Source organism: Cinclus cinclus, chromosome 3, assembly GCF_963662255.1.
Source record: "Cinclus cinclus chromosome 3, bCinCin1.1, whole genome shotgun sequence".
In the NCBI taxonomy this organism is placed as follows: domain Eukaryota; kingdom Metazoa; phylum Chordata; class Aves; order Passeriformes; family Cinclidae; genus Cinclus; species Cinclus cinclus.
The window spans coordinates 45,449,259-45,477,159 of record NC_085048.1 but is presented as its reverse complement, the minus strand read 5'-3'; the positions used below and the strand labels follow the sequence as shown (position 1 = coordinate 45,477,159).

The following is a 27,901-nucleotide window of genomic DNA, read 5'->3' as shown; positions in this document are numbered from 1 at the left end:
CTTCCAGACAGTCCTAAACACACTGCCAAGTACCTACCAGATCAGGGCCTTGAGAAATTGCATGAAGTAGTCAAATTTTCACTTAAGTCCTAAGGAAATTATGACAATGATCGTCTCTCCTCCTTATAAAGAGATACAGTCCTTATTCAGGCTATACACATATATATTCCCTTATTTTTTCCCCTGTTTAGAGCAATCCAAAACCACTTTTCCCTTTTCTAGGAAATATTCTCCATAGTAATGAAAAATTTAACTCTATCATCAGAAAAGAGCCTGAAAAAGAGCTCAGAGCTTGGCAATTACTACAGTCAAATATAAAGAGCTAGGTTCTGAGCTCGCCTCAACAGAAGATTCAAAACACATGGCAAGATATTCACAAGTCTGAATAAGACTTAAGCAAATAGGTTTTCCATACAGCTCTTCCTGAAGCAGAAACTGGACACAAAAGATGGTCTGTATATGAGTGAAAGAATTTGGCGATGAGTGCCTGTTACTCTGTATGAGGACAACAGGACAAAACCAGCTGTGATCTCAGGCTTCTGGGCACATGAGTTTGAAGACTTCAAGTCAACATGTTTCAAGTGTTCAAAGACAGGATTTTGAGTTTACCATTAAAAAAGAAAAAAAAAAAGAGAGAAATAATACACTTGGCAATTTACTCTGACTTTGAACTATACTCTCCATCTGCTATGAGAATAGTTTTTGCTATACCAGAGTACATGAAGTAATGTGCTGTTAGATACAAAGGAAATCACAATGAAACTCAGACCTTTCAAGCTGCCAGTATTGCACAGACCTGAGAAATAGCTTGCTCTTATCCTTCAGGGTGACCACATAGTTTGCACCTGAGCATACCTGCTACCTTTTTTTTTTTAATTTAATTTACTTTTGCTTCTAGAAAAGCTCCCAGCAAACTTTTGTTTTATTTTTTTTGTTTGATTCTGTTCTTTTTGTACCTATATCATTTGTCTTCAGTATACTTATTTGAAAAACTTATCTAAAATATGCTTTCAATAACAATTACAAGTATAAAGCAGGAAATAATTTATTTCTTTGCCCACCACCACCCCCAATGTCAAAAGTGGATGATCTAACCAAGAATAAATACTTCCAGTTCAACATTAAGGAATACTGGAAAAGAAATGGGTTCACAGGATAATGACAGAAATGGGAAAATAGAAGTGGGATAAAGGGGGAAAAATTCACTAACCTGGGCAGTCAAACTGCAGCAGATGTTGAGATCTGAAGGGAGATAAATGCAAAGATTAGAAAAGCAAGTAAAGCATGGGGAGCCACTGAAGATTCTGGGTCTCAGAGATACCAGCTTCATAATTACATCAGACCTTAACAAAACCAGTGTCTTGTTAGTCTTCCATTAGAGAAAGAAATATGATAGATTAAGTGGATGAGAAAGGTAGTAGTGCTAAAATTGACAGCTATACCTAGCTTTTTTAGAATACCTACAGACACACAGTTTCAGTTAGTAGTGGACATAATTTAAAAGATACTTTCCTACCATTACAAGATTAACAGCAGATTCTGGGAAATAAAAGACATGGTAGACTTCAGACAAATGACTAACATAGGAGATCTGAAGAGATTTCTTGAACAGCAGCCCATAAAAGCAAGTGAATGGAGTGATGGAGGCTGGTTTTTTCCCAGTTTGAATTAAAAAAAGCATCCAGACACACCCATTGGATATTCAGCATTATTTTACACAACAATCTGAAAGTAGCAAATGTATGACATAGTACAGGCAGTTCACAAAACAGACAGTACTTACCTTACAAGAACTGATGTGTTATTGCCTTAGAAGATATGTTATGTGTATGCACTTTACTGTGGACATGTAGACTTTGTATGCTAAAATTTAGAGATTTTTGATTACTAAAGTCCTTAGAGTATGTATCACCCTTCACCATGCTCTACCCTCAGACACAGAGGAAAACATTTATCTCTGTGCTGCCATTTGCCTCCACTGTGGAATCCAGGGGCATAAGAATTAAAGGGAGGAGAGAGGTGTAGGATTAGGACCCTACACACAAAACAAAACCTGAACAGCTTCACATATTGCAAGGTAAATCCATTCTACTGTGGCTCCTTGGGCAAGTCTCCCACTGCAGAGAACATGGAGTCCCTGCCACTGTCTGTGGACGAGGGCAGAAGCTAAAACACACATTTCTCAAATGAGGAGATGCAATTTAAAGATGTGACAGATTTAGATTGAACAACATTGAGGGAACACAACATCAGTGTATCCTCCCCTCAGGGGAGGCTTGAGGAGTTACAGAAATATTTGTAAGAAATGTTATGAACAATGATTAGGGTCTTGTTGGGCAGAACATCAAACACTGCAGTGAGATTCATCCTGACTATCATAGTTTACCCAAATACAGCAGCTCAGATCTGCCTGAAGAGCCTTAGGTGGTTTCTATACCCCCTTTATATTTTTCCAGTATAATTCTTCCTAATGACCCAAAGCTTTTGCCTGGGGAGGGTGGAGTTTACAAATGGAAAATGTCCACTTTTCTTAATAGGCAGAATAGATAGAATATTTTGTCCTGAATAAATTTCAGAAACTTTGAGAGTATATGGAAGAATATACAACTTTCAAATTATGTAGCAAGTATTTCAGATAAGTTCCTATGAAAGCTGTTACTACAGAGGATCTCACAAGAACTTGGCTCTTCATTTCTCCAAGCTGATTGCACAAGTCAACAGTTTTTATTGGCACATATTTTAGGGTGCAAAGGTTCAAACACACTGAATTTGCACAGCAGAATCTGATCTCTTATTAACAAAAACAAGGCACATCACTGATAGAGAGTCAGAAATGGGCAGAGACAAGCTAGAATTGGTGGCTTATAAAGAACAGAGGTGAAAGCCAAGTCACCCTCAAGGCTCAATTTAAAAAGGTACTCCAAAGTGATAGAGTGGCAGTAGAACAGTTAAATCACACAAAAGACACTGAACTTACACTACAGATCAGAAGGTGGGGGAGGAATCAAATCTGGCAAAAAAGTCTTCATCAGCTCTAATCCATATCAGCAATTCTTCCCATTAATTACTATGTTTCTAAAGTGAAAGAGACACCTTTACTTATCTTAAGAGTAGGAACGAAATGGATGTTCCAGTAAAAGATAGGAAGCATAGAGCAGCAGAGAGCATTATCTTTTTGTCCAAGGACTGGCTGTGGGCACAGCACTAGACTCAGCTACTTCTAAGTGACAAACAAAAGATCTGGAGACAGACACAGCCACCCAGAGGACAGACTAATATTTATCCACGTTGTCTGATTTTGTGATGCAGAAAAGAAAATGAGTTTGTTTATATGCATGAAAAAGTTCTTTTGACTAACATGTACTCTTCAGCAACTCTAACCAGCTTCATGACTCTCCCATGAATAAAATTGCTTGGAAGAATCTTTACTTTTCATTCTGAGATGCATTTTCTTTTCCAAGAATCTTAGAACAGAGTCCAAGATGATGCTTTGTTTCTCAGCAGAAGTATCTACCTTCTTTTTCCCTAAGCATTAGGTCTGCAATCTCACTTCCCGGTTCTCTGGATGTCCAGATGAGCTTATTCCTGGCATGTGCAGATTTCAGAGAAGCAATGAGGCATTGAATCTTCAGCATCTATCTATGGAGGACATGAAATCCAGTACTTATCTGCCTACCAAGACAAACTCTAGTATGAAAGTTGTCAGAAAAAATGGTCAAACACAAACCATTTTTTCATCTCTTAAACATGAAGCAAACAGAGAACACATACATTCCACACAGCAACTGCTAACCAAAAATCTCAACATATGCAAGTATGTACCCATTGTGGAATATTAACATGGATAAGCATCAAAAGAAAAAGCCAGATTTACAGAGTAAATTAAGAAATAGGCAGCAAAGCAAGGTGAAAAATACTGAAATCTTTTCCCTGAGCTACTCTGAAATTTCAAGAGGACAGTCTGTGTCATAGTAACTTTCACACTGCATATCAATTGATGGGTAGCTTTGTATACAGGCCTGCAGCCATAAGTCTAATTTTCAAATATATCTAGTCATTCTTTAGAAGCATTTCTCCTCATAAAAAATATTTAAACTTAGAAAGGTAAACTTTATCGCTACACATTTTTATTGCATTATCTACCATCCAGTTGCTTTTTGTTAAAAACAGAACACACATGTGCAGTGGGTTTTTTTTTCAACTACTGGGTTGTTAAATTCAGTTTTTCATCCTGCAAGGTGTCAAATATTATAAATAAGGCAGGACCTATCATTAGCAAGAGGCATTTAATAAAAGTAACTGTTAAATCAAGCTATACTAGTAAACACTCAAAGAGAAATTACTGCAGGACTGAAACACTGCACTGGAAGTATTAAGATTATATTATCAGTTCTAGCAGTATTCCTCATAGTGACCAAATATTGCTACAACAAAAAAACAATACTGGGACCCTTTTTGTAAGTGTGTCATAATTAATATTTTCCTAAATTCACAGTGAAATCTGGTGACAGCTTTAGTCACTGCTTAGAGAAGACCAGGCAGTGACCACATACATTTTAAGCAGTATTTCTTTGCACCCTGCTAAATAAAGCACGAAAAAGCAACCACATCTTGTAAGCTACCAAGCATGTGACCTTGTATCAAATTTTAACAGAAATGACCTAACAAGTTCCTAAGTATTAAGGATGCATGATCCTGATTGAGAAAATATTTTTTAAGGGTAAGAGAGCAACACTAAACCCTTAACATGAGATTGCTGAAAAACAGAAGTTCTCTACTCATTATCAAAATAAACACAGGACAAGTGGCATAGAGACTAGGTATACTTTCTTTCAAATATACTCTTTTTCCTTGTGAGATAGTCCTTACTAAAAACACTTGGAAAGAGCATACTCCACTAATTCCACAGATTGCGTTATGAATTCAGAATTTAAACCAAACTAGACTAAGCAAGGATTTTACTTGTCTGTCTGCCTATTCGAGAGAGGCACCAAAAAAAAGCTCAATCACTAGTTTGGACTAGTTTTAAAATTGAGAGGAATGCCATTTGATTTAGCAATCTTATGACTTAGAAGTTTGTTCTTCAACAGTCTCAATTAATGCTGAAAGTATATAATAAACTTAAATCAAAACTTATTTATAGTCTTTATCTCAACCAAATTCCCAAGTTACACGTAATGGAACACCTATTGATGGAATTTGACACCAATTAAACTGGGATAAGAAAAGCTCTCCCTTTTGGTTCTCCCCTGCAGGAGCCAAAAGGAATCTGAAGCCTGATACCTACCAGTCAGGATTCATGTCAAGAAGCTGGTAAGAGTTACCAGTTCCTACCCAGAATTCCATAGAATCAATTTGTTAATGCATTTAATTTTAATTAGAGCCACTTAATGAGCAGGCTGTTTCTTTAGTTTTAACAGCTTTTACTCCACATAAAGAATACAGTGCAGGGAGTTAAATTGCAAAGACTTGGCTAATTCTGTTATTTAAAAGCCCCAGAAAAAGATTTCTTGTGGTTTTTTTGGGTTTTTTTTGTATATACAGGGGTCACAGCAAGTCTTCTCCTTTCCAACAGGCTTCAGAAAATGCAAGAGGTATGAACAGAGACTGGGGATGGCACAGAAGCACACGGAGACCCTTGGCTGGGACTTTAGGAGCTCCTGAGCAGTGCCAGGCTGGCAGAAAGTGACTCCAGACAGTGACTTCAGCACACCCAGCCTGCAGCCCCCAGGTGCCACCAGCCGAGTGGTGACACGCAAGGACCCCAACCTGCAGGGTCTGTGCCACCTGTGCTTCATCACAGGGTAAAAAGCAGCCATCCTGGCAGATGATGTCTTTCCAGGTGGGAAAAACGGGACTTGGTGAGTACAGGTACCAGATCAGAGGGCATGACATTGACTATATTTTTTTCTTAGGGCACTTGTAACCAGCATCCCTGTAGAGCAGTCTGGCTGCTGTCAGCCTAACATTGGGAAAGATAGTAGCATTTTAATGTAAAAAAAACTGTCACTTGTCTAAGGATCATATTCCTTTTCCAGTATTACTACAGTTTAAAAATACAATAAACAGTAACACAATAGTAACTTTCATTTTCTAAAGCTAAGGAAAGTTGTACATGGCAGTTGCACCAGTGAAAAAACTTATTTTTTTCTTATAGCCTTTGACTTATTTGTAAATGCATACTTCTGTGTACTTCAGGAAGTACACAAAGTGTGGCTTTTTAATCAAAGCAGACAAAACTAGGATAAAAAGAATCCAGAGCTATCCACTTGAGCTGAAGTATCTGTGTTGAAGGGCATAATTCATGCTGTGCCTTCATAAACACCAATTTATTCACTTTCAGAAATACAGATCCACAGGGACTTTAAGAAAAATTGAATATTTAGATACAAGTAAATTAAAATAAAAACTTGTGAGTTTCAGGGAGGGGTTTTGACAAGTAATATTCAGTCAAAGTTTTACTAAGAGCTGAAGCTTCCTCTCTCACTCAAAGGAAGCATACAAAGCATGTGCCTGTCTACTGTTGAAGCTTTTATGTTATAAGCACTTAAACATCACAGTTTCTCTGAAACTCTGAGCAAAAAGAGTATCTTCATGTAATTTTGAAGTAATCTGTAAAATACTAGATTTTAACAGTACTCTGGAATAAGTTTTATGGTGTTATCAAACACTATATTAGAAACAGCCTTGATCAAATTGTTTTCCTATACTAGAGATAAGCAGAACTTGTGCCAGTCTGATGGGGGGAAAGCACTCCACAGGAGTGACAGCACCCTATGAAAAGAAAAATAATAATATTTTAATATTATATAGTATAGTATAATATAAGGGGCTTTGTTCTCTACAAGGAAACTAGCTGCTTTAGTCTGATGTATAAACAGGAAGCAGCAATACAAGCATCATCACAAAATATCACAAGCTTTTTGTTCAATAAATATATTTTAGAAGTTCTTTGTGCCTGCTTTTGTAGCCTTACTCTTCCATTCTCTACAAGGGTTAAGGATCATTTGTGACCTATCCAATAGCTTACTCTAGAACACTTGTCTCCTACTCCTCTGAAGTTGCTTATATTTTAAACCATTTTTACAAAGCTTATAGGGAAATAACATAAGATGTCATCTGGATAGTACAGTCCTTTGAAATAGGCTAATTTGAAGTGTTATGCAATAAGATCTACATGATTAAAAACTAAGTTATGAGAACTAACCATTAATAAAAGTTAGTCTACAGCTGCTCAAAAACACACTAGCTCCCACCAAAAGGTAATTTTAAAAAGAAATATCTGATGCAGAGCCAAAAATCTAACCAATTGCCAGAAAGTAGTGACAACCACTTGTTATACTGCATTAAATGGCTTTTAAGGTATTGAAGATTTTTTTGACAGAAGTAAAGATACTTATTATCATTAATCTAACTGTTGTATCATGGGTGAATAATGAATATTGAAATGACCTATCTGTTTTCATAATGAGTTGTACTAGCCCATGCTCTATCAAATACTCTTAATATGAGGATGTGTAATGGCCTCAAGGCAGCATCTCATAAGAAACTGTGGGCTTTTTCCCCACCCTTCCCTTTTAAGCTTTTTGGTTTACACCACTTCAGTTTAGAGAGCACCACCAGCAAGCTGTCCAAGAATAACTCACCATTTAAGCAGTGCAATATGTGTCAGCCTGATACAAATGTATGCATCTCTATCACCAGTTGCACCTAAATTTCTTCATTTAGGAGTGTACTACAGGAAAAAAAAACTGCTAGGGAAACAACTCTAATACATGTACAGGAATTGGCTAATTGACATCTTCCCCATCACCAGAAGCCAAAGCTCCATCAGCTGCTGAATACAGCAGTAAAACACAATGCAGCTGGGACAGATGGGGTAAGAGGAGGAGCAGTTATATTAATGCTGTACCTGTAAGCTACAAGACTGAAGTTTGAGAGAGAGAAAAATCCAGGTATTTTGCTTTTAATAAACCTGAAAAATTATGAATACGGTAGAACAAAAAATTATACTTCTAAGATGTTTCCCATTATTTACTCCTTACATGAGTGTCATTGGCAATGTATACAGCTGAGTACCAAAACAAAGAATTCTCTTTGGAATACTGTAGAATATTTTTCAAATCTCTCTTTTCATGGTTAAAGTATTTTAAACCTTGCATTGAGAACAAAGATTTTAACTGGCTTTACCAGTACTTCTGATTAAAGCACTCTTTTAATAAGACGGCATCCAAATTAATTTTGTGTTTCTCCCCAACACAACTCGCAGTTTAAATCTGGCTTCCTATCACCAATTGCTTTCTGAATCAACAACACAAAGGCAGGCAAGTATATGTAGTTTCAAACACATCACACATAGGAGGAAACGTGCACTTACCAAGTGAACATAAGGCACAAAGTATCCAAAAAGCGCAGCTGGGATCCCAAAAGCCCAGATTCGGTAACTGAGAACTTTGAAAACTGAGAAATTGCAAATCTTTTTCGCAGGAGGTAATTTGATTTTTCCCTTCTTTCCTCCCTCCTTGTCTTTGGTGTTAGGAACAAGGGGTTTGTATGTGAATCCAGCCAGGAACAGAACAAACATAAGGATGCAGAGGACCCTCAAGGTGTTGTACAGGTCGACGGAGTTGATCAGGACCCTCAGGAGGAAGGGCAGTGACACTGTGAACAAGCTGCTGCCTGCGGTGACAATGCCATTCACCAGTCCAAGGCGCTTCTTGAAGTAGTGCCCGAGAATGACCAGCGATGGCTGGTAGGCAAATGAGCAGCCACAGGCAAACAAGATCCCGTAGGTGAAATACAGAGGTTCAATGGTGCTGCACCAAAAGAAAAGAACAAATCATCAGTGTTTTGTAAGGCAGTGTAAGGATGTTGATTCTCCTGGAAGTGACAACAAAACAGTTTCACAATCATTCAACCAACATAACTCATTCCTGCAAATAAGAATTTGCTTATACTTACAGTTGAATAACACAGTGTCAGCTTAATTCAGCACCTATTCTATCTCCTTCCACTGAAAATCTTCATAGAATTCACTGAACAGGTCAAAAAAAGAAGCTACATTCAAGTATAATTACATCAAATAGTGTAGCTAAAAAAAGTTTTAAAAATTATTGTCAGGGCAAATTAGCCACATGCAAGTTCAACATTACTGGGTTTTTGGATTTTTTTGCTAAAGAATGTTTTACTGTTTTGATTTACACGTTTCTTCACTATGCTAGCAGTTCAAATGTAATACTGAACTCTCCTCATGGACCCAGAAAAACAAAAATCAAATAAACATTTTGTTATGAAAGTCAAGTAACAACTACGGCAAACATCATTATTACTGAAGAACAAAATATTTCAATACTGAAAGAATTTTGTAATGCAATATATTAATAAAAACTATAGCCCCTTTAGGTATTCATTTTTTAGACAAACAATCTCCCTATGGATAAATATTTTAAATTCAGTGTTTTGATACATATATTGAATATGCTAAGAAAGAACTAAAAAAATTTAATAAGGAATGAAACCTCTCGCCTCATAGTAAGGTGGATCTTCATCATTAAGTTCACCATTATTACCATTTACTCTACAACAAAAATAAAAGTATAGCAGAGCCATTGCACTTGATCTCAAATGTGTGACACCAATAAAAAGTACTTGTGCAAGAAATGTTGAAAGAATGAAATAACAGCATCAGTATAATTAAATTAGTGGTGTAGTATTAGTTAATGAAAGAAGATATTTTTTAACATTTAGATGCAAGCAGGATGCAAGAAATTTTTACATGAGTTTTCTGAGGTAGCACATGAGAGCTCATCTAATTTTTTTTAATGCTATGTTTACAATGAACCTTCACCTCTTGTTTTATCAATTAACACCTGTTTTTAAAGCACTTCTGGTAAACTGTTAATCTTTTTAACATTTTTTTTTTTTATTAAAGAGCATGAATGCTTTGTGTAGTGCTTTTCATCACAGGATGCAACCTGCCAGCACCCGTCTGTACAAAAACAGATTCCACAAGCTTCCTATACAATTACAGAACTACTTAGAAAAGAGTATTTGACTAACAGAAGTCTGACTCCAGGAATTCTGGTTTTGTGCATTGTAGTGAAAAATAATTATTTGTGTAAAAATTTTGTCACTTTCTATATTAATCTATCAATTTCTGAAACTGCTGATGCACAATATAAGCCAGCAGAAATAACATAAAAGGAAAATACTTATTACCTCTATTAATGGAAAATAACTAGGAAGAATAAAACCAGAAGTTAAAAAATAAGAGGAGCAACATCATACAGTGAAGACAATGAACTTTTGCTTCTATATGTAAATTCACTCAGTCTCCAGCACAAATGCATATAAAACACTGTCCGGCATTATAAACACTTACATGCCTATTTCCTAAGACATAAAATTTATATTAAGAAATTAGTGCAATGCAAAAGTAGTAGATCATACTACCACATCTGCTTGACAATATTTTACTTCTAGATCACTGACTTCTATATCTGAACTATACTCCTTTAATGAGCTGATAACATCATAGGCATAAATCATTTTAGTGTGAGTAACATAATGAAACACCAAGCATGCACATCAGCCTGGCAGGTACTCTTACAAGACGTCACCTCTCAAAGTTTAGTTAAGCTGAAATATTTTTAAAGCCTTTACAAAACAACTTGCTCTTGCATGTCTCTTCTGTGCCCTTGTTCCATTGGCTTTCAGACAAACACAAGAATGATCTTAATCTAATGACAAGGGTGGTTTAGTATTCATCACTCAACATCCTACTAGGAAGCAAGGAGGAAGAAAAACTTTTCCAAGCCACATCTTTTAGTTTTTACCTCACATTTAGTAAGAAGCTTCTTAAAGTATATCAAGAAGTGGGGGTTTTATTTGTTTGTTTAATAAAATGAATTAAGCCAAATATTTGCACCAGGATTAACCATTCGGATGACAACAGCTCACATCCATCTGGTTCAGAGTACAAGCACAGAAAAGATTTTCACAAGCTTTTTGCCTGTATAAATAATTACATTTGCACCTAAGTGGAAAGCTCTTCTGAATGTAGCTTGATTGTTCTCATACTTATTCTGCTACTGGTGGGGGAAAAAAAGTCTGAGAACTAGATAAGTTTCTGCTAGATTTTACACTCTACCATCACTAACCAATTTTTTATAGTAACTAAACTAAGTAAACTTCCTGTTTCTTTATCTTCTACAAGGTAGGAGTACATCTACTGGGTACATCCAACAAATCAGTCGCTCTGGAAATGCTGAAGATTTACTCTGTAAAAGTTACATACAAATGAAGAAAATGAAAAGAAGCATACAGATTAATTGTAAATTAGAAGAAAAAAAAAAAACAAAACAAATAAGCCTTAAGTATAGTCAATATACCAAGGTTTTGTCTATCTCCATGTTTGGCAATTGGACCAGTAAGAACAGAAGTAAACATCCAATTTCGCTAGAATTTTTACAGCTTCCTGGAGGCCCTACTGTGTTTTTATCACCATTGAAACTGTTTCAAAAGAAAATTAAGGGGACAGGGCAGGAAGGGACCACAACAACAGTGTTTGTGTACCTGTTAAAACACAATATACATCAAGCAAACATACAAGTTTATTCTGGACAAAGTTGTTGATCTTATAGCACTAGTCTTGCTGTTGGCATATTTATACATAGTGGTTAAATAGGGACTCTTGTTTTTACTTATAAATAGTATATTTTTAAAAATACCTTTTAAGTTGGAAGTTCGAGTCATAGTTCGAAAGACGAAACCAAACCAAATAAAACAAGTTTTCTACAGATAATATAAAGTTGCACTGTTTACCCCTTCTGTTGACAAGATCAACATTATAATAATAAAAAATTGATAAAACATTTTGAAAGTTATGAATTTAAGTTTTTTACCTTACAAAAGAACTCGAAAGGAGTCCAACAAGCCCTACTGCAGCTCCAATAACAGCGACTTTTCGACAGCCGAACAGGTCTGTGAATATGCTGACTATTGGGGAACAGAAGAAGACCATTCCCATAGAAAGAGAGCTCACCCATGCTGCAAAATAGAAAAGAAAAGAAAAAAAAAAAGAGAGACATTTTAGAAGACCAAGTGATTTCAGTTTTCAGTTAATACTTGTTCTCACCTACGATTTTATTTTGCTGAACTAAAGTTAGGTAGCAATTGAGTAACTATTTTTTAAATGTTTAATTACAACTTAAAATGTACTTACCTAACATGGTAAAAGAAGCCTAACAATTTACATAATCAACTAACTTAGATTTTATCAGCTCAGTGAATACAATTAATGTTTTTGTAGCTATTACTTATTTTTTTTAAAAAACACAGACATTTCTCTAGTAACTAATATTCCAACTGTTGCCTCGGTCATTAAAGATATCTTTGAAGATCCATATCCATTCTGACATCACTTAGTTCATTTCACTTGATGTAATGCTAGACTTTAATGACTCTAAACAGGCACATTTGCTGGAAAAAAATATTTTTTTAAAAAATTCAGCTGAAAACTTCATTACTAGATGTAGATCATACTGAACATCAATAATGAGCAATCAACAATAGGCTTTTATACTGTAATATACACATTAGGAAGGTGATTTTACTTTATACTAAACAAGCTTGAGTTAGTAAAAACACTTCCATATATAATGGGAAATTTTTACTACTTTTGATACTGCTCCAGCTTTACAGAAATTGCAAAAACTGTACTTGGTTTATTAGACTATTAAGATTCGGTTCAGGTGAGTCCACTATAGTTTCAGCCACAAGTGGGTTTTTTCAGCTAATAGTTACAACTAATATGTTTGATATATATAGTTACATATATATTGGAAGTGTACCTGCCTATATGGGGGGAAAAAAAAGTCTAAACAGGAAGTAGAAAAGGCTGCTTATTCAAAATTAATGGAAAAAAACTTCATCTTCACTTCAAATTGTATAGAAGACAGGGTAACTCTTCCAACTTGAAAAAGTTTTAAATCTGTGTAGCTGGAATTTTATTTAGAATATCTTCCCTGAAGACATAGCTAGATAAACATCTATGTGTTGTTCAATAAACAACCATCCCTTCAGTGATGAAGGCAAATAAAATTACCTGGAAAAGCATACCACCACAAGACTAAATTAAGTATATTTGCAAGTAGATCTACCACTACCAAGGCTTAGGAGATGTGCTGTTGAAGTGCCAATGAGCCCTACACACCGACTAGAACCTCACTGTGCAAGGCAGCAAACACAGAAAAAGAAACCAACAAGCACAAACTTGTTTCTTCTGAGAGTTTACAATGTAAATGAAAGACAAGTGAATAGATGGCTAGAGAAAACCAGAAATGAGTACAAGGAACAAAGCCTGTATTTCAGGGCCAACAACGCTCTCAACAAACAATGGGAACCATTTGGGGAAGAGAGTGAGGGATGTGTGTTACTGGAATCCTTTGATCATGTAATAAAATAAGAGTTTCAAGGCAAAATCCAAAGAGTGAGGTGCTTTTACGGCCATTTCCTGTGTAGGACTACCCCATGTATGATAGCCCTGCCAGCCTTGCACCTCTGCAACGAAAGCTCAAGCTGTATGAAGGAACAGCACAAGAGACAAAGAAGGAACAAAGACCCTGTGACACTGCCTGAACAGCAAAGACCAAGTTTAAGGAAGGTCTAGTCTTTCTCTGCAGCTGAGGTATACTCAAGAGCACCTAGGGTATGGCAGGACATGAATCCTCTGACATCTGTCCCCTATTACAGCCCAGATGACTCCTGATGGGACAAGACACTGTACAAACCACTGTCTGTAACAGGAGTGTGAGGGAGGAGATGCTCTCATACAGCCTGGAGACCAGACCAGCCAGTTACAAAGCTTCTAAAGAGTCCAGCTTCTACAAGACTCCTCGTCCTTTTACTTATGTTTCCCAGAGTGAGCCTGCAGTTTTACTGTCCAAAGGAAACTGCAAACACCAGGGGACAGAATGTCCATTTCAGCTTGTCACCCTCCCAAATAAATGGTGGCTACACCACCATGAACAGTCCTGAGCACCACTGTGAATTTTGCAGGGCAGCACTAAGAACCAGAGTACTCCTCCTGCAAGGCCAAGAGGCAGCCAAGTCTTGAGAAGCAGCCGCCACAAGTCTCACATGATATGAAGGTACCAAGGAAAGGCTGAACCTCCTGTCACCCGTCCTGCCCAGGTACAAAAAGATACAAAGGCAACAGTCACAGCACAAGCCCAGAGATGGTGAGAATCCAATTGGTTTTGAGAATCCGATCTCACACAGACCCTCTTCGTGGAGACAAGACAGGCAAACAAAGCGGGCATCTGAAACTGAGCTTAAGTAGTACTTGCATAAAGTAACAGACTAAATTACTCTAGAGCTACAGGCTGTGATTTTACTACCATTCTCCTTAGTGAAGTCAAGGTTTACAGTGTTCTTTAATGGCTTATACAGCTAATAAAATAATTGGAATGTAAAAGGCTGAAGTGAAGACATTCAATTCAAATTAAACTAACAACATGTTAATTTTGTCTTTTTGTGCTTCCAGGAACTCGTGGAAAAACTATGGCTTTTTAATCACTTGATTCTCTCTTCTTATTGTTAGAATAATGACAGGGCAGAGCCTAAAAGGGAAGGTTTCCACTGGTTTACAACACAGAGACCATTAAGATGAAGGATGATGCCTTATCTGAAGGATTTCAGAATGGAATGGTCATAGGGAATAAGTCCCTCTGCAGAAGTGGGAGCCCATGCTGTACCACTTATCTACCTAATGAAAACTGGAGCCCTATAAATTACTACTTCAGGTTATTAAGTTGCTCTCATTAGCCTACAGAAATGTAATTTAGAGACATGGTTGGCATGTCCTGTATGAACAGCTTTATTATTTATTGAAAAGAATATTCTTGAAGTTAAACTTCACATGTATGCATAGATTGAGAAGATGCCCTGTCTCCTTCCTTTGTGAAGAAATCTAGCACCAAAAAGAAAGATAAACAGGAGACTACATGAGTAAATTTTTAAATGCCCTAAGGCAAATAATTCTTGCTGTGATACCTTCATTCTGTGAAGAAATTTGTGGCTTTAAAATATATTCAATAGATCAAGCAATTTTCAATCTCGCTTTAAGTATGTTTTCAAGCACCCTTACACTTGTTCATGCAGTATGAAAAATGTACATTGAATTGTCTTCCACATTTTTTCAAACAGATATTACAACTGTCCTAAGTAATACAAAAAAATCACAAATGCATCTTGCCAGAATACTGAGAGCTCTCTAGAGCAGTTATTACATATTAATTGAAGTATTTCTCCTCCAGGCTACTGGCTGCTTTCCTGGCACAAGCTGGCCATATTCCAGAGCTGCTAATTCAGATACTAATACAGCACCTAATTGCTACATATAACTGCATTCATATTCATACATAAAACATTTTGATTGCTTTAGAAGAAAACCTATTCCTACTTTAAAGACTTAAACATTCCTTAAGGCACTGGAAGTTAAGAATTAGCTCCTCAAAACGTGTAATTTTTTGTAGATATAACAATTCCCAGGCTTCCCTAGAAGATGGAAAAGTAGTCATCCTTAAGATAAAAGTATCAGACCAGAAAGCAGCTGTACTGAAAAGTCTGTTTGTTTGTTCTGTGCCACTGAAACACATAATGGATTACAAAAACGCAAAACTTTATTATAACTAGAATTATTCAAACATGAATGTCACAGCTACATGTTCTTTCCTGATCAGTTCACTGAAAATCTGAACATATATTCTGATATTTTTTATTTCCTTTGTTTAAAAGTCTACAGCAAAGCAGCTATACCACATACTCAAAAAATATACTGCTGTTCTACCATGACTCTTTAAAAATTAAAAATTATTATTTCAGATAATGTCTTTACTATAAATACAGTATCTAATATCTGAGCACTCTCAGAATTATTCTCATTGTCACACTTACATTGCACAATACATATTTATCTGCAAAATTATAACTCAAGCTATTAAATATTTTAGTTCATTTTATAGAGTCAAGCACTAAGATTTACAGGACAACAAAAGAGAAAACATTATTATCATGTTCCATTGGAATGCTTTATCATGCACAAATTTACATAAAGGCTGCTCATCCAAAACATTCTTCTTTAAAATCAATTTTTTCCAAGTATTACAATAAGGAACTTAGCAGTTTTATCCTCAAGTGTCTTTCTAGTGGTTGGCTCAACACAGGAGTAACACCCTTCATTCTTTAACAAGCTTCAGGACTTTTTTCTTCACTATTTTCCCTTGAGACTGTTCTGGTTGAGAAAGGGAACAAAATGCTGCTGTTTAGAAGACAAGTGGTATGATGAAGGAAAAAATAAAAGCACTTAACTTCTAAAATCTCAATAAGCTTGAATAACATTTAACATTCACTAAGTTATTGGTTACAATTTATGAAAGAATAAGGAAGCCTGTGTGTACTCTCCCAGTCTCAAACCATTAAAAGCTGAGAGACTCTGTAAGCCTATTATTATTTGTTTTTCCTTATGCATAATTTTGGACATTACTTACTGTTCCACTGTATTTTTTAATATTCTGGCAATTTCTCATCCATGAACTACCAAGCTTCCCTGGAACACTGGTGTATTTTCAGCATCCACAACTTCTTACCGTAAAAAACTCCATAATTTAACTATGGAATGGGTAAAGGGCCCATACTTCTATTATAGCCAGTTAAACACATGGATGTTCTCTTCAGTAAAGCAGAAGATTGGCTTCCATAAAAAGATCTGTTATGAAAATAGTTAGTGAATTTGAGAGATCCTGTTCTGGAAGAAACAAAAGTGGTTGTTGAAAGTTATTTCTGGAAATAATTTGCTTGTCTCCAGCTAGTATTAATAATTCCTTGCCTGTATAATCACATTTACATGGCATTTAATTTTTAAAATAACAAAATTATTGCAATGTCTTGCAGATCAAAGATTGATTTAGCCCAGTATCCTGTTTCTGACCACCACAAAATACTCAGAAAAAGAACTCTGGGAAAAGGGCTAGCATCCTGCTTTTTCCCTGGCTACATCCTCCCAACATCCAGCAATAAGCAGCTTAGAAACAGCCCAAGCAGAATGTTGCATCTAACCATTCAACAAGAACATTTAGTTCCATCAATATTACTTTGGCTTCTCTGATTTTGTTGAAATCAGTTACAGAAAATGCTTAGGCACCAGCACCACATTAAAAACAACTCCCCTTGGCTTTGAACTTACTCATATTTAATTCCTCCACTCTAAGAAACAAATTAATCATCCCTGCTGAGGTTCCTCTTGAAACCAATGATTTTATGTGTCTTAATCAGATCTGTTCATACTACTTTCTTCTCCAAAATGACACAACTTTTTGATTCAGTCTGTCTTTGTACAGAAGATGTACTTTGCCCCTTTATATTGAGTCTGAGTACATGCCACTCTTTCTGAGACTGGGTTGCCAGAACTGCATACAGCATTTAAAAATAAGTTTCTATGCTAACAATTTATTTCCCCATCTCTATGTTCTAATTATACTTCCTTTCCCCTCTCTTTTTTTCCTTTATATATTGCAGCTGCTTCAGAGTAAATACGTTTAGAAAACTATCCATTACCTTATTTTCCTTCAAATGGCAACAGCGTCTGAAGATGTAGATGCCTTTTTTCCTACCACTTATTTGGATTACATTTTTCTTCATGAGACACGTATATAAACTGAATTTAATCTGCCATATTAATCACTCAGCAATAACAGAAGAACACAGGAAGTTTAGTGGTCAGCCACCAACACACTCCAGTCTGAGGACACACTACGGTGTTTGAATTTGTTGAGCATGCAGAAAAGCAGCTCAAAATTAATCTAATCAGTGCCTCCAGGTATCTAACAGGTGATTATTACAGATATAAAGCTAGCTCCTTTTCAGTGGTGCAGAGTGATGGGACAAAAAAAAAAAAAAAACAACTGAAACTGCAACAATGGATATTCCAATTAGACGTCAGGAAAAATTTTCCCCATAAAGGTAGTCAAACTTTAGAACGGGTGACACAAAAACATTGTGGAAATTCCTTTCTTGAGTATATTTAAAACCAGAGTCTCTCCTGCAACTCAAGTTATTCCATATGATTTATCGAACAGTACTGTTCTAAACCCCTGCTTCTTGAAAAACTGGATTCTGAAGGTAGTGTTAAACATCAGCAGTTCTTCAGAATAAAAAAAAATGATTGGCATTATGAACTCCTCCAGGTTAAAAAACAAACAAACAAACAAAAAAAAAAAAACACTTGACCCACAAGATTAAAACCCTTCCCCCCCCCACCCCCCCTTTAAAAATGGGAAGGAGTTGAGAGTATCCTTGAATTCTAAACCAAATAAATCCTAAGAAGTAGATCGTATGAGATCTATTATTAAAACTATAGATGTGAAATTCATTGCTTAGAACTACTGTATCTCCCTCCTATTGATGCAATTTTTCCGTCAGTATTGTTTCATTCTTGTTCCCTGTGCCCAGAAGCACTGGGTTATCCTTTGCCTAAGGTACTCCAGATACATCCTCTTTTATCCATTATCTATTTTTTTTCTCCAGGGAAAGCCAGCAATTTCCATAAGAAGGAATTACTCAGCAGATGTTAGTTACCTAACAGATCAACACAACCATTGGACCCAACAAATATTCCAATATCCTCCTCCCATGTCCTCTGAAAGCCTCTGTAGGGCAGCCTCCTGGAAACTGTCACCTCATTTTTTTCTAACCTATCACTGCTCAAAGACAACATCAAATACCTTGTGCTACATGCTTCCCTTACAACCGCCTATGAAAATTATTTCAGAACCTGCTCAGTAACTTCTCATGAATTGTGAGGAATTTAATCAGTCATGGGTACAAAAGGGAAAGCAACTGGTTTCCACACTGCCACTCCTATTACTGAGTAATCCACAGATCCCAGAACAGCATGTCAGTGGAAAAGGAAAGCAGATGTTAAAAATGCATGTATGGACACACTTAGAATCCCAACTGTCAAAAAAGTGCACTGCTTCTTCTATCCAAAAAAGAACTGCTGATCCCATTAGAGGAAGTATGTGTTTAAGGGCTAAAAATAAATTTATGACATAATGCTGCCACAGGAAGTATCCTATACTCTGAACTCAAGTTACACGACTACAGCTTTCAGTTTGCTTACTTTCCCGTGTTTAGTTTGCAGATGTCTGAGCTAGGCTTTCCCTTAAAGCAATACTACTAAAAAAAATCTGAATTCTAAATTAAGTTAAAATTCTGAAATACTTTGGAAAAAAATAATTTAGCGCAAGGCATTGCCATCTCTTTTGCACACCAAGGCTGTCTTGAACATGCTTTGGAAATCAGAATTATCGTAGAGGATCTGGTCAGATTCCCATAACACCCTCAGAGACCATGGTCAACACATGAAGATTTATGAACCAGGAACTAGTGAAAGTACCCAACAGGAATACAAGGCATTGGGGGATTTCCTTACCACTCAAAAATACTGCTTGTTATGATGCATCTGAATTCAATGAGTCACTGAATCCCTATAAAGAGACTTTTAGAACAGACACCTTGTTTCCCTATTACAAAGCATGAAAGCACAACCTCTGCTTTCAGCAAACATGAAGTCATTATCAGGCAGATTGAATTAGCTTGTTCTGAATGAAAGACTGAACTCCCAGATTTTGCCAAGAACTGTAAATTTTCCTGTGCTTATGTACAGAATCTCTTCAGTGTATTGCCTCTTGACCCTCCAAAAATGCCACTTCAGGTTCACATATGCCACACTGAACTTAATGCAAGAAGGTAGAAAGAAGCATAAACTTGCCAACGTGTTGTAACATTGTTGTACAAGAAAAGCAAGCTTGTAGGTGTAAAAAACATTCTGTCACGTCAAAACATAGGCTTCTTTCTTTCAAGGTTTTTTAAGCCATATTCTCTCACATGATGGGTGACAGACAACACCAAGTGCCAGAAGAGAGTCACATATATTCCTAATACAGCGAGCCTCCCCAGGCTTGCCATTTATCAGAATTGGACTAGACTAATTTCATCCTCTAACTTCCTAAGTAATGACAACACAAGATCAGAATTTCTACTGAGAGAACTCCTTACGCATATAAACAGCAGGAAAGCAGAACTGTGGTGGTGGGGGGAAAGACTGTTCATATACTGACAAAACATCCCACACCACTGCAACTAGACAATTATTTAGCTACCATCTGATTTACACTTGCTGCATTAACACAAGCTTAGGCAGAGTGTTGCAGCCTTTTTTAAATTTTTTTCGTCTTGTTGGTTTCCCCTTTAACAAAACAGAAAGTAATGGTGAATGCAAAGCATGTACCATGGGAAAATATCACAAAATTTTCTTCAAACAGAAGAGTAAATACAAATCTGAAACAGTTAAAGATGTACTTCTAGGCCAACAACTCTGACTACTAGAGAGACTGCAACTCTTCCACATATTTTAAAAAGTTAGAGGAAAATAAACACATGCTTAAATTTGTAGAAGCTAAAACAAAAGCTCAAAAGTGCAGTGTTAGACAAAATATTGCTGCTAGAGATTTTAAGTGTTAAGCCTTCAGGAACCTTTAAAGGAAGGCTGAAGTAAATCATTAACAGAAAAACACGTGCATTTGGGTTTCATAGCAAACTGAGCTTGACCTTTGACACTTAATAAAGTCTGAAAATGCTGTGGTAGGAAGAATAAACAAGGAACAAATCGATAAGAAATGGCTGTAACCACTTGTTTTTCCGTTTAGGAGTAATACAGGAATTTTTTCTGCTGACTCTTTTCAAAGCAAAAAGTAATCATATTTTTAACTAATAGCCTAAAAAAATAGAGTTCCAGAACTGATTTCCTGGCACATTTTTATCTTTCCTTTGCTCTCCTCAAATCAGCATTGGTTTGCTTATTCTTTTTTTAAATTCAAATAATTTAAGGCCAAGAACCATGTTCTCTTTTGATTTAGGATCAGTAATTTTCTGCATAAGGAAGTACTAGCTATTAACTTCAAAGATGACACTGATTTTCCAGAAAGATTTAATCCTAACTGCTCTCCCAACCAACAGCTGCCTACATTCCAAACTTATCTGCAACCGAACATCATACAATGGTTTCATGTTTTAGAGCTATAGCATAGATTAAACCTCAAGATTCAAATTCCTAAACTCTTAATGGAGCTATCAGTCATCTTTGTTTCTTTCTCTCACCTAACTTGCACTGGGTCAAGACCTGCAAATCCAGATTGCCTTTTAATTGACATAAGCATTCATTTCACTCTTACAGCATAAGAAGTCTTTGTGAGACCATGAAGATAAAAGCAGCACAATCAAGAAATCTTACTTCACAAGTACATCTGGTACACTATTTAAAGTTCAGGAGCACAGACTGCCACCAAGCAACTCACAAACTAACCCTAACTTTTCACATTAAAAGATCCTTCTGAACCTATCAGGATTGGCTAAAAGACCCCACGGAATGTAAGTAACTTCAGTTCAACAGATTCTAACAGTTTTTCTTCCCTGATTACATCAACATATTCCCCTTATGTTCTGTATGTCCCTACAAGATAATCAAACTTTAGGTTTCCAATCCCTACCCTCAAGGCTCAAACTGTTATCTAAAAGATATTCCAACGTTACAAACCACCCTTTCCCACTCTTCCCCAAAGCAGTCATCAGTCAAGAGGCATTTTAAGCAAGGGAGAGACTAGTTACCATAGAGGATGAGAAAGACTAACCAAACTCTATTAAGCAGGCCAAATAAAACAGAAGAACAAGTGATTTTAGGGCAAATCATTTAGATGCTGCAAAAAGTAAGTAGTTTTCAAGGTAAGATCTGATTGTTTAACTTGCATCTGCTTCAGAGGGGAATGTATTTGCACAGAAACAACAGTGTCTATTTTGCAACACAACTTTACAAACCAGAAACCTGACAAATGTTCAGTCACATGCCCGCATTTAATAATACAAGTACAAGCACTTAACTATACAGCAAATTTCTGTCTTTGGCATTGTAACACTCTTTTATGCTATTATTATGTGGAAAGCTACATCTGACTTTAAAGTAAGGAACCTTCAGGTAAAGTGAGGTGACAATTAACAAGTTCAGTATGTGTCCTTCATAAAGAATGCTTTCTTGTTTTCACCACATGATTTTATCAATCCTATCACAAATACAATGCCAAGTGGATATAGAAGTCCAACACTGGATTATTTTTAAGCAACACTAAGAGCTGGATGTTGTTTTCACAGGCTGAAGAAAAATAAAAGCATTTAATTTTCTTTAACCCATATCTCTTACTCTCTCCCCTTCAAGTACAGAAAACTTAAGTCAGATAATAGGGGCATTTTAAGTTTTTGTACAGCAAACAGATGAATCAAAGTATCCTCCGTTTCAGAGGATTAATAGTGAGAGGAAATCATTTGCATGGAAAGCTTGATAAGAACAGACAGCACGTGTGACATAATAAATCTTTATGTCAGCGTGTGCCCTTTATATCAGTTACACTCATGTGCACTCTAACCCTTGCAACCAAGTGAACCAGCCACTGTAACTCTTGACCTTATTCTTCTCTCTCGTCCCCATAACAAAATTTTCAAGTGTGGCAATATGACTCACTGAGACAAACTCTTTCTCATTAACTTAATGCCCAGCTACCCAGGCAGTTATCTATCTGACTTCCAGCAATCCAAATGCCCAGGTTGCCATTCATCTAGAAAACTTGAACAAATTGCTGCAAGTACACTGCATACACAGGGAGTATTTTTATCTTAGCTAAGCAGCTGGATGTGACTTGCTGCATAGGTCAGCCTGACAGATACAGGACATGTGCAGCACAGCTTGTTGAGGTACTCAGCAGACTCAGAGTTCACATCTGCATATTTGTAGTTATTATGAACAAGAAAGGATTTTGAGTGGAAATATCACAGGTTGCAGTTATAATCTGGATGATATTTACAGTTAGTAAAGTACAAAAATGTTTTAAACAAAATGCTTCCCGATAAGCTGTTGAATCAAGATACCTTCCCTCAAGACAGAGCATACTGTCCAAATCCTATTTTCTGCAGGATCCTGAAGTCAAACCAATGGGCACAAATTTGGGAAAGCCACACGTTAATTAATCTTTAATGTTTGTTTTTCCTTCCAAGGAAGGTGGAGGAGAAAGAAAGGAGAGTTTGAATAGCTACTGCTGAGAAAAATGACATAAACTGAGCAGATACCACAGAGGGACTTACTCCTGTAATGCCAGCATGCCCTGGGGCTATGAGTTATTTGTGTTTCTAAACGTGCCACTTTCCCCTAGTTAAAAACAAGCCACAAACCAGAAGTGGTTTCTCAGAACAGTGATTCCCAAATTTGCTTCCGAGGAGGCAGCAGGAGGAGTGCAGCAGTAGATGCACCCCACACTCCCAGAGCTGGCAACGCTTTCCAAAATGATTGGCTTAAAAACTGACCCCCTAAAATGTCACAGGGTTCCCCGGGTATCTAGACATGGCACTAGGGGAATTTGAACTAGATGAAGTTTAAGATCCCTTCCAACACAAACTATGCTATGGTTCTCTGATAAAAATGTTTTGGGTTTGGTTTTTTCCCTTATGAAACACTACTGAGAAACGTGAAAACAAACTATTGCTAAAAACTATTTTAAAGAAGCACCACACTTATTTCAAGTTAATAACCTAGAGCTGAGAATTTGACTATGTGGTGGATTAATCTTGGTTAGACACCAGGTACGTACCAAGACACTGACTCCCCTCCTCAGCTCAAGACAGGGGAGAGAAAGTGAAGGCTTATGGGTTGAGATCAAGAACAGGGAGATCAGTCACTGACTACTCTCATGGGCAAAACAGGCTCAACTTAGGGAAATTAGTTTAATTTGTTACCAATCAAATCAGATTAGGGTAATGAGAAATAAAACCTAATCCTAAAATACACATTCCCCATCTTCCTGGGCTCAATTTCATTCCCAAATTCTCTACCTCCTCCCTTCAGTGGCACAGGGGTACAGACAACAGGGGTTGCAGAGTTCATAACATGTAGCCCCCCATGCTGCTTCTTCCTCCTCACACTCTTCCCCTGCTCCAGCATGGGGTCCCTTCCACAGGGGACAGTCCTCCACTAAGTTTTCCAGTACAATTTCTTCCCATGGGCAGCAGTTCTTCCTGAGCTGCTGTGCAGACACCTTCCATGGGGTGCAAACCTTCAGGGACAAGATGCTCCACTGTGGGTCCCCCATGGGGTCACAGCAAATCTGCTGCAGCATGGATGCCCTCTCTTCAGGGGTCCACAGGTTTATCCATGTCACTGAGTTTATCCAAAAACCAATTTCAGCTCAGATTTCATAGCCATTTTCACACAACTTCCTTATTTCACACAGAGCACCAGGTACTTCCATAAGCAAAACACAGCAATTTAACTTTAAACAGCCAAGTAATTGAGCTACTTGAGTGCTATCTCAGTATTTTTAATGACAATATTTCTTTTGAGCTAAAACCCTTTCCTTAAGGTAAGATGCAAATCTTATTCTACAACATTTTTCACACAGGTAAATCCTCTTCAGCATTACAGGTTTTCTCCTTTATTGTATAGTATTACTTTCCAAAAATTATATGGTTATGCTTAAGACATCATATCAGCTCTCAAAATACTAAGTATCCTTACAAAGTAAATATGTTAAGTTTCTATATAGATAAAATCCCATCAAAGATAAGGGAGTAATAATGCCAATATATCCCACAAAGAATTAAAAGTGTGTAAAAAATATCGTAACTGGAATAAATTTGTTGTTTTAGTCAAGAAATACATCTTTCTATTCCAATAACGCTAGCACTACATCACTTATTCTTTGACTGTGCATCCAACTACAAGCAATTCTTTACCAAAACTGTGGTTAAGAAAACCAAAACCGCAATACACACCAGTCCATCAAATTTTGGTTAGGGTTACAACTTTCTGAAGATTGTTTAAAAGAAAAAAAATAGTTTTGCTTGATAAAGATCACACCATCTTAGTAATAAAACCAATGTTTTTACTGACTATTCTGCTGTATTCTGGAAAAATATCAGAAGTCCAAAGCTCTTATTTATAAAATAAGTAGGTAAAACAACACAAAATTGAGCCAATCATACTGCTGGTTCTTTTCCTCCCCCTTTTTCACCAATGCCTTTAGCTCTTCAAGCTTCTCAGTTCCTGTTTTAAAAAGACTCTTTGTACCTGCCATGAGCAAACAAACAGGCACACAGTGTCCAGTATAATTTTTTTGAAGTCCTGGATTAAAACATTGTTTATTACTTCCTTAATGTAAGCTGGATTGGGGTTGCGGCTTTTTTAAAAGAAACTATAAAATTTATTCAAGGAATCAGTTGTCTCCTTCAAATATCTGTTGGGAGTTGGAATATCTTTGGATGTCTCAATGCCCTACTCCTTAACTGTTCACTAGAAAAACTTATTTGTTGAAAAGAAGCCTAAAAACACCCCTCTTCCTAGAAACTAGCAGTGTTTCTTAAAGTGGGAAAATATGTAATATTTTCTTGCAATGACACAGCCATTTTTGTTCTGTCAAAAGCAAGAACTGGTATACAAACAGTACAGACTTTTTTTTTCCAGTTACAATGCATACTAGTACATTACAGAATAGTATAACAGTTGTCACAAAAGACAAGCAACCAATTATTTCTGCTGAAGGCTCAACCTCCATCCAATAACATTTCACTCTGATTTTTTAGAATCTCTGTATTTTACATATGTTCTATTTTACCAGCTACCTTAGCACTAAGTAGTTCAGCTATTACCACCATTTCTACAACCACATTTACTGCAGTGCTGTTTTCCAGAGTTCTATTAATTAAGACTAGAACAGCAGAAGAGTTGCTAGGACAGAACACTTTCCTTGCAGCAACTGGAATACAAGTTAACGAGCTCAGCAGCTGTTCTAAATTTCCATGAAGTCCAAATACCTTTATGGGGAAATAAAAACAAACAAAAACAACCACCAAACAAACACACCACCCCCAGACTTCTTTCCTAAACAGAAATATGGAAATTTGTTGCACATAGCTTGACCTTGTTGGATAACATAATGTAAACTACCACTAGGTAAAAGTAATCAAACTACATGAATTATTAGCATGCCTGCTCATGAGTAATATTGGAGAATTTTCAAATAAGACTGAAAACAAAAGTACTAATCCAACAGACTGAACAACTAATTAACTATTGGGACTACAGATAGCAAAAGAATAGTGCTTATTTTCTAAAACTATTAAAAACTAAACTATAGCAGGCATGTTTCTTTAGCTAAAGTGTTTCAAAGAAAAGCTGTTGACACTCAGTATCCCCCAGCTAGCCCAAAGAGAACAAAGAATCAAAAGGCCACACTAGTTTCAATTCAGTGTGCAGACCGGGGTGCAGAAAGCAGAAAGCTGTGGCTGGGGCTTTATTTAGTAAAAAACACTGGGGGCCAAAGAAGAACGAAATCAGCAGTAATTGTGAGGAGCCCTTGGCAGTTCAAAGCTGGTAACAACCACCCCACCAGTTCTCTAGGAATCCACCTCCAGAAGAAGGTGGTTGCTCTTGAGAGAGTTTAAGGAAAACAAGAGAATCTTTACTGTACAGGGAATTCATACCCTACCCAGGAGAGGAAGTGAATCAGGAGGTTGAAACTGAGGAATTGCCAAGCGTTGAGCAGGTCTGTAAGATCTGAGGATGGGTAACTCTGCAGGTATGAACAAGACAGGAGATGCAACACCAAAAACCAAGCAAAGCATTAAGCTGATAAGCTCCAAAATTAAAGCTAGTGTGACGCTGGAGTCTTGTGTTTCATTTGGCACCAGCAAGGTAAAGAAAGCAAGAAAAGGGGAAGAAGAAAAACTAGGCAGATTTTGGATGACAGGATAGGAATAAAAAGATTCTAACAAACTGAAGCCCCATGCTAGAATGGGTAGGTGAAGTTTGGTTACCCAAACAAAAAGGGAGTCATTTTAATAACAATTCAGGCAATATGTTTGAAAACCGTATTTTAATAGTTTAAAGGGTAGTAACACATGAGAAATTGCTATTGCGAAACAGAGGCATATGTTCTTTCCCATTTTGTACCAAGGCAGACACATTAATGCTGAGACATGGAAGCATTAAGACTGATTGGACAATAGGAATAGGAATGCCTGGGTGTGGAAACACCAGAAGGAATAGCAGGAGAAAACAATAGCACATGTTTATCACACCTAGATTAGCAGGTCAAAGGTCACGGTATATCTACATATCCGGTCCTCAAAATACCTAAGTCAGTAAAACAAGGACTACATTTACACTATAGCAGGGGACAAACTATAGGTTAGGTCACAGAGATAACAGTGGGAAGATAAGCAACAGGGTTGAAGATATAAGGCAGCCACAAAAGGAAGACAAGAGACTGAGTAAATGTTAATCTAAGTAATGACTCAGAGGTGGAACAGGTTTAAGAGATCCTCACCACTATAATCTCCTACAGGGCACAAAAGTCCAGATTCAGCATATAACTACTGACCTAAGAAAAACCCAGCAGACATGAGGATTTTGATAGCAGGAATCTCCCATCACTCATTGCATTGGGAGGATTTCCAGCAAGACCACTTCAACACATTCATCTGTGCGGTCTGGTTGCCGGACAGCAGGTACTGAGTACATGGGTAGGACCATGTGCATGCACAGGGGTGAGGGTTGGTTATGTTTTGTGAGCGTTTTTGGACTGATATGTTTTAATTTTAAAAACTTCCTCCCCATCTTCTAAAGGCTCATAGTGAATTTTGCTTCAACATTATTCATCATCCAAATGGAAGGAGATTAATGGGACAGATGAGAGGGGGAAAAACCGTATACTGTATTAACAAGGGAAACAGTCCATAACTTCCA

General features: G+C 36.9%; 1 protein-coding gene across 1 annotated transcript in view; it reads right to left on the bottom strand.

The window, feature by feature from the left end:
- SLC16A10 (solute carrier family 16 member 10) overlaps positions 1-27,901 on the bottom strand; it is a 63,704-nt gene that overhangs the window by 14,278 nt on the left and 21,525 nt on the right. Inside the window, exons 2-3 of the mRNA XM_062489949.1 lie at positions 11,904-12,048; positions 8,378-8,816 (exon numbers count right to left, since the gene is read on the bottom strand). Coding sequence (XP_062345933.1) covers positions 8,378-8,816; positions 11,904-12,048 — 584 coding nt within the window. The remainder of the gene's footprint in view (positions 1-8,377; positions 8,817-11,903; positions 12,049-27,901) is intronic.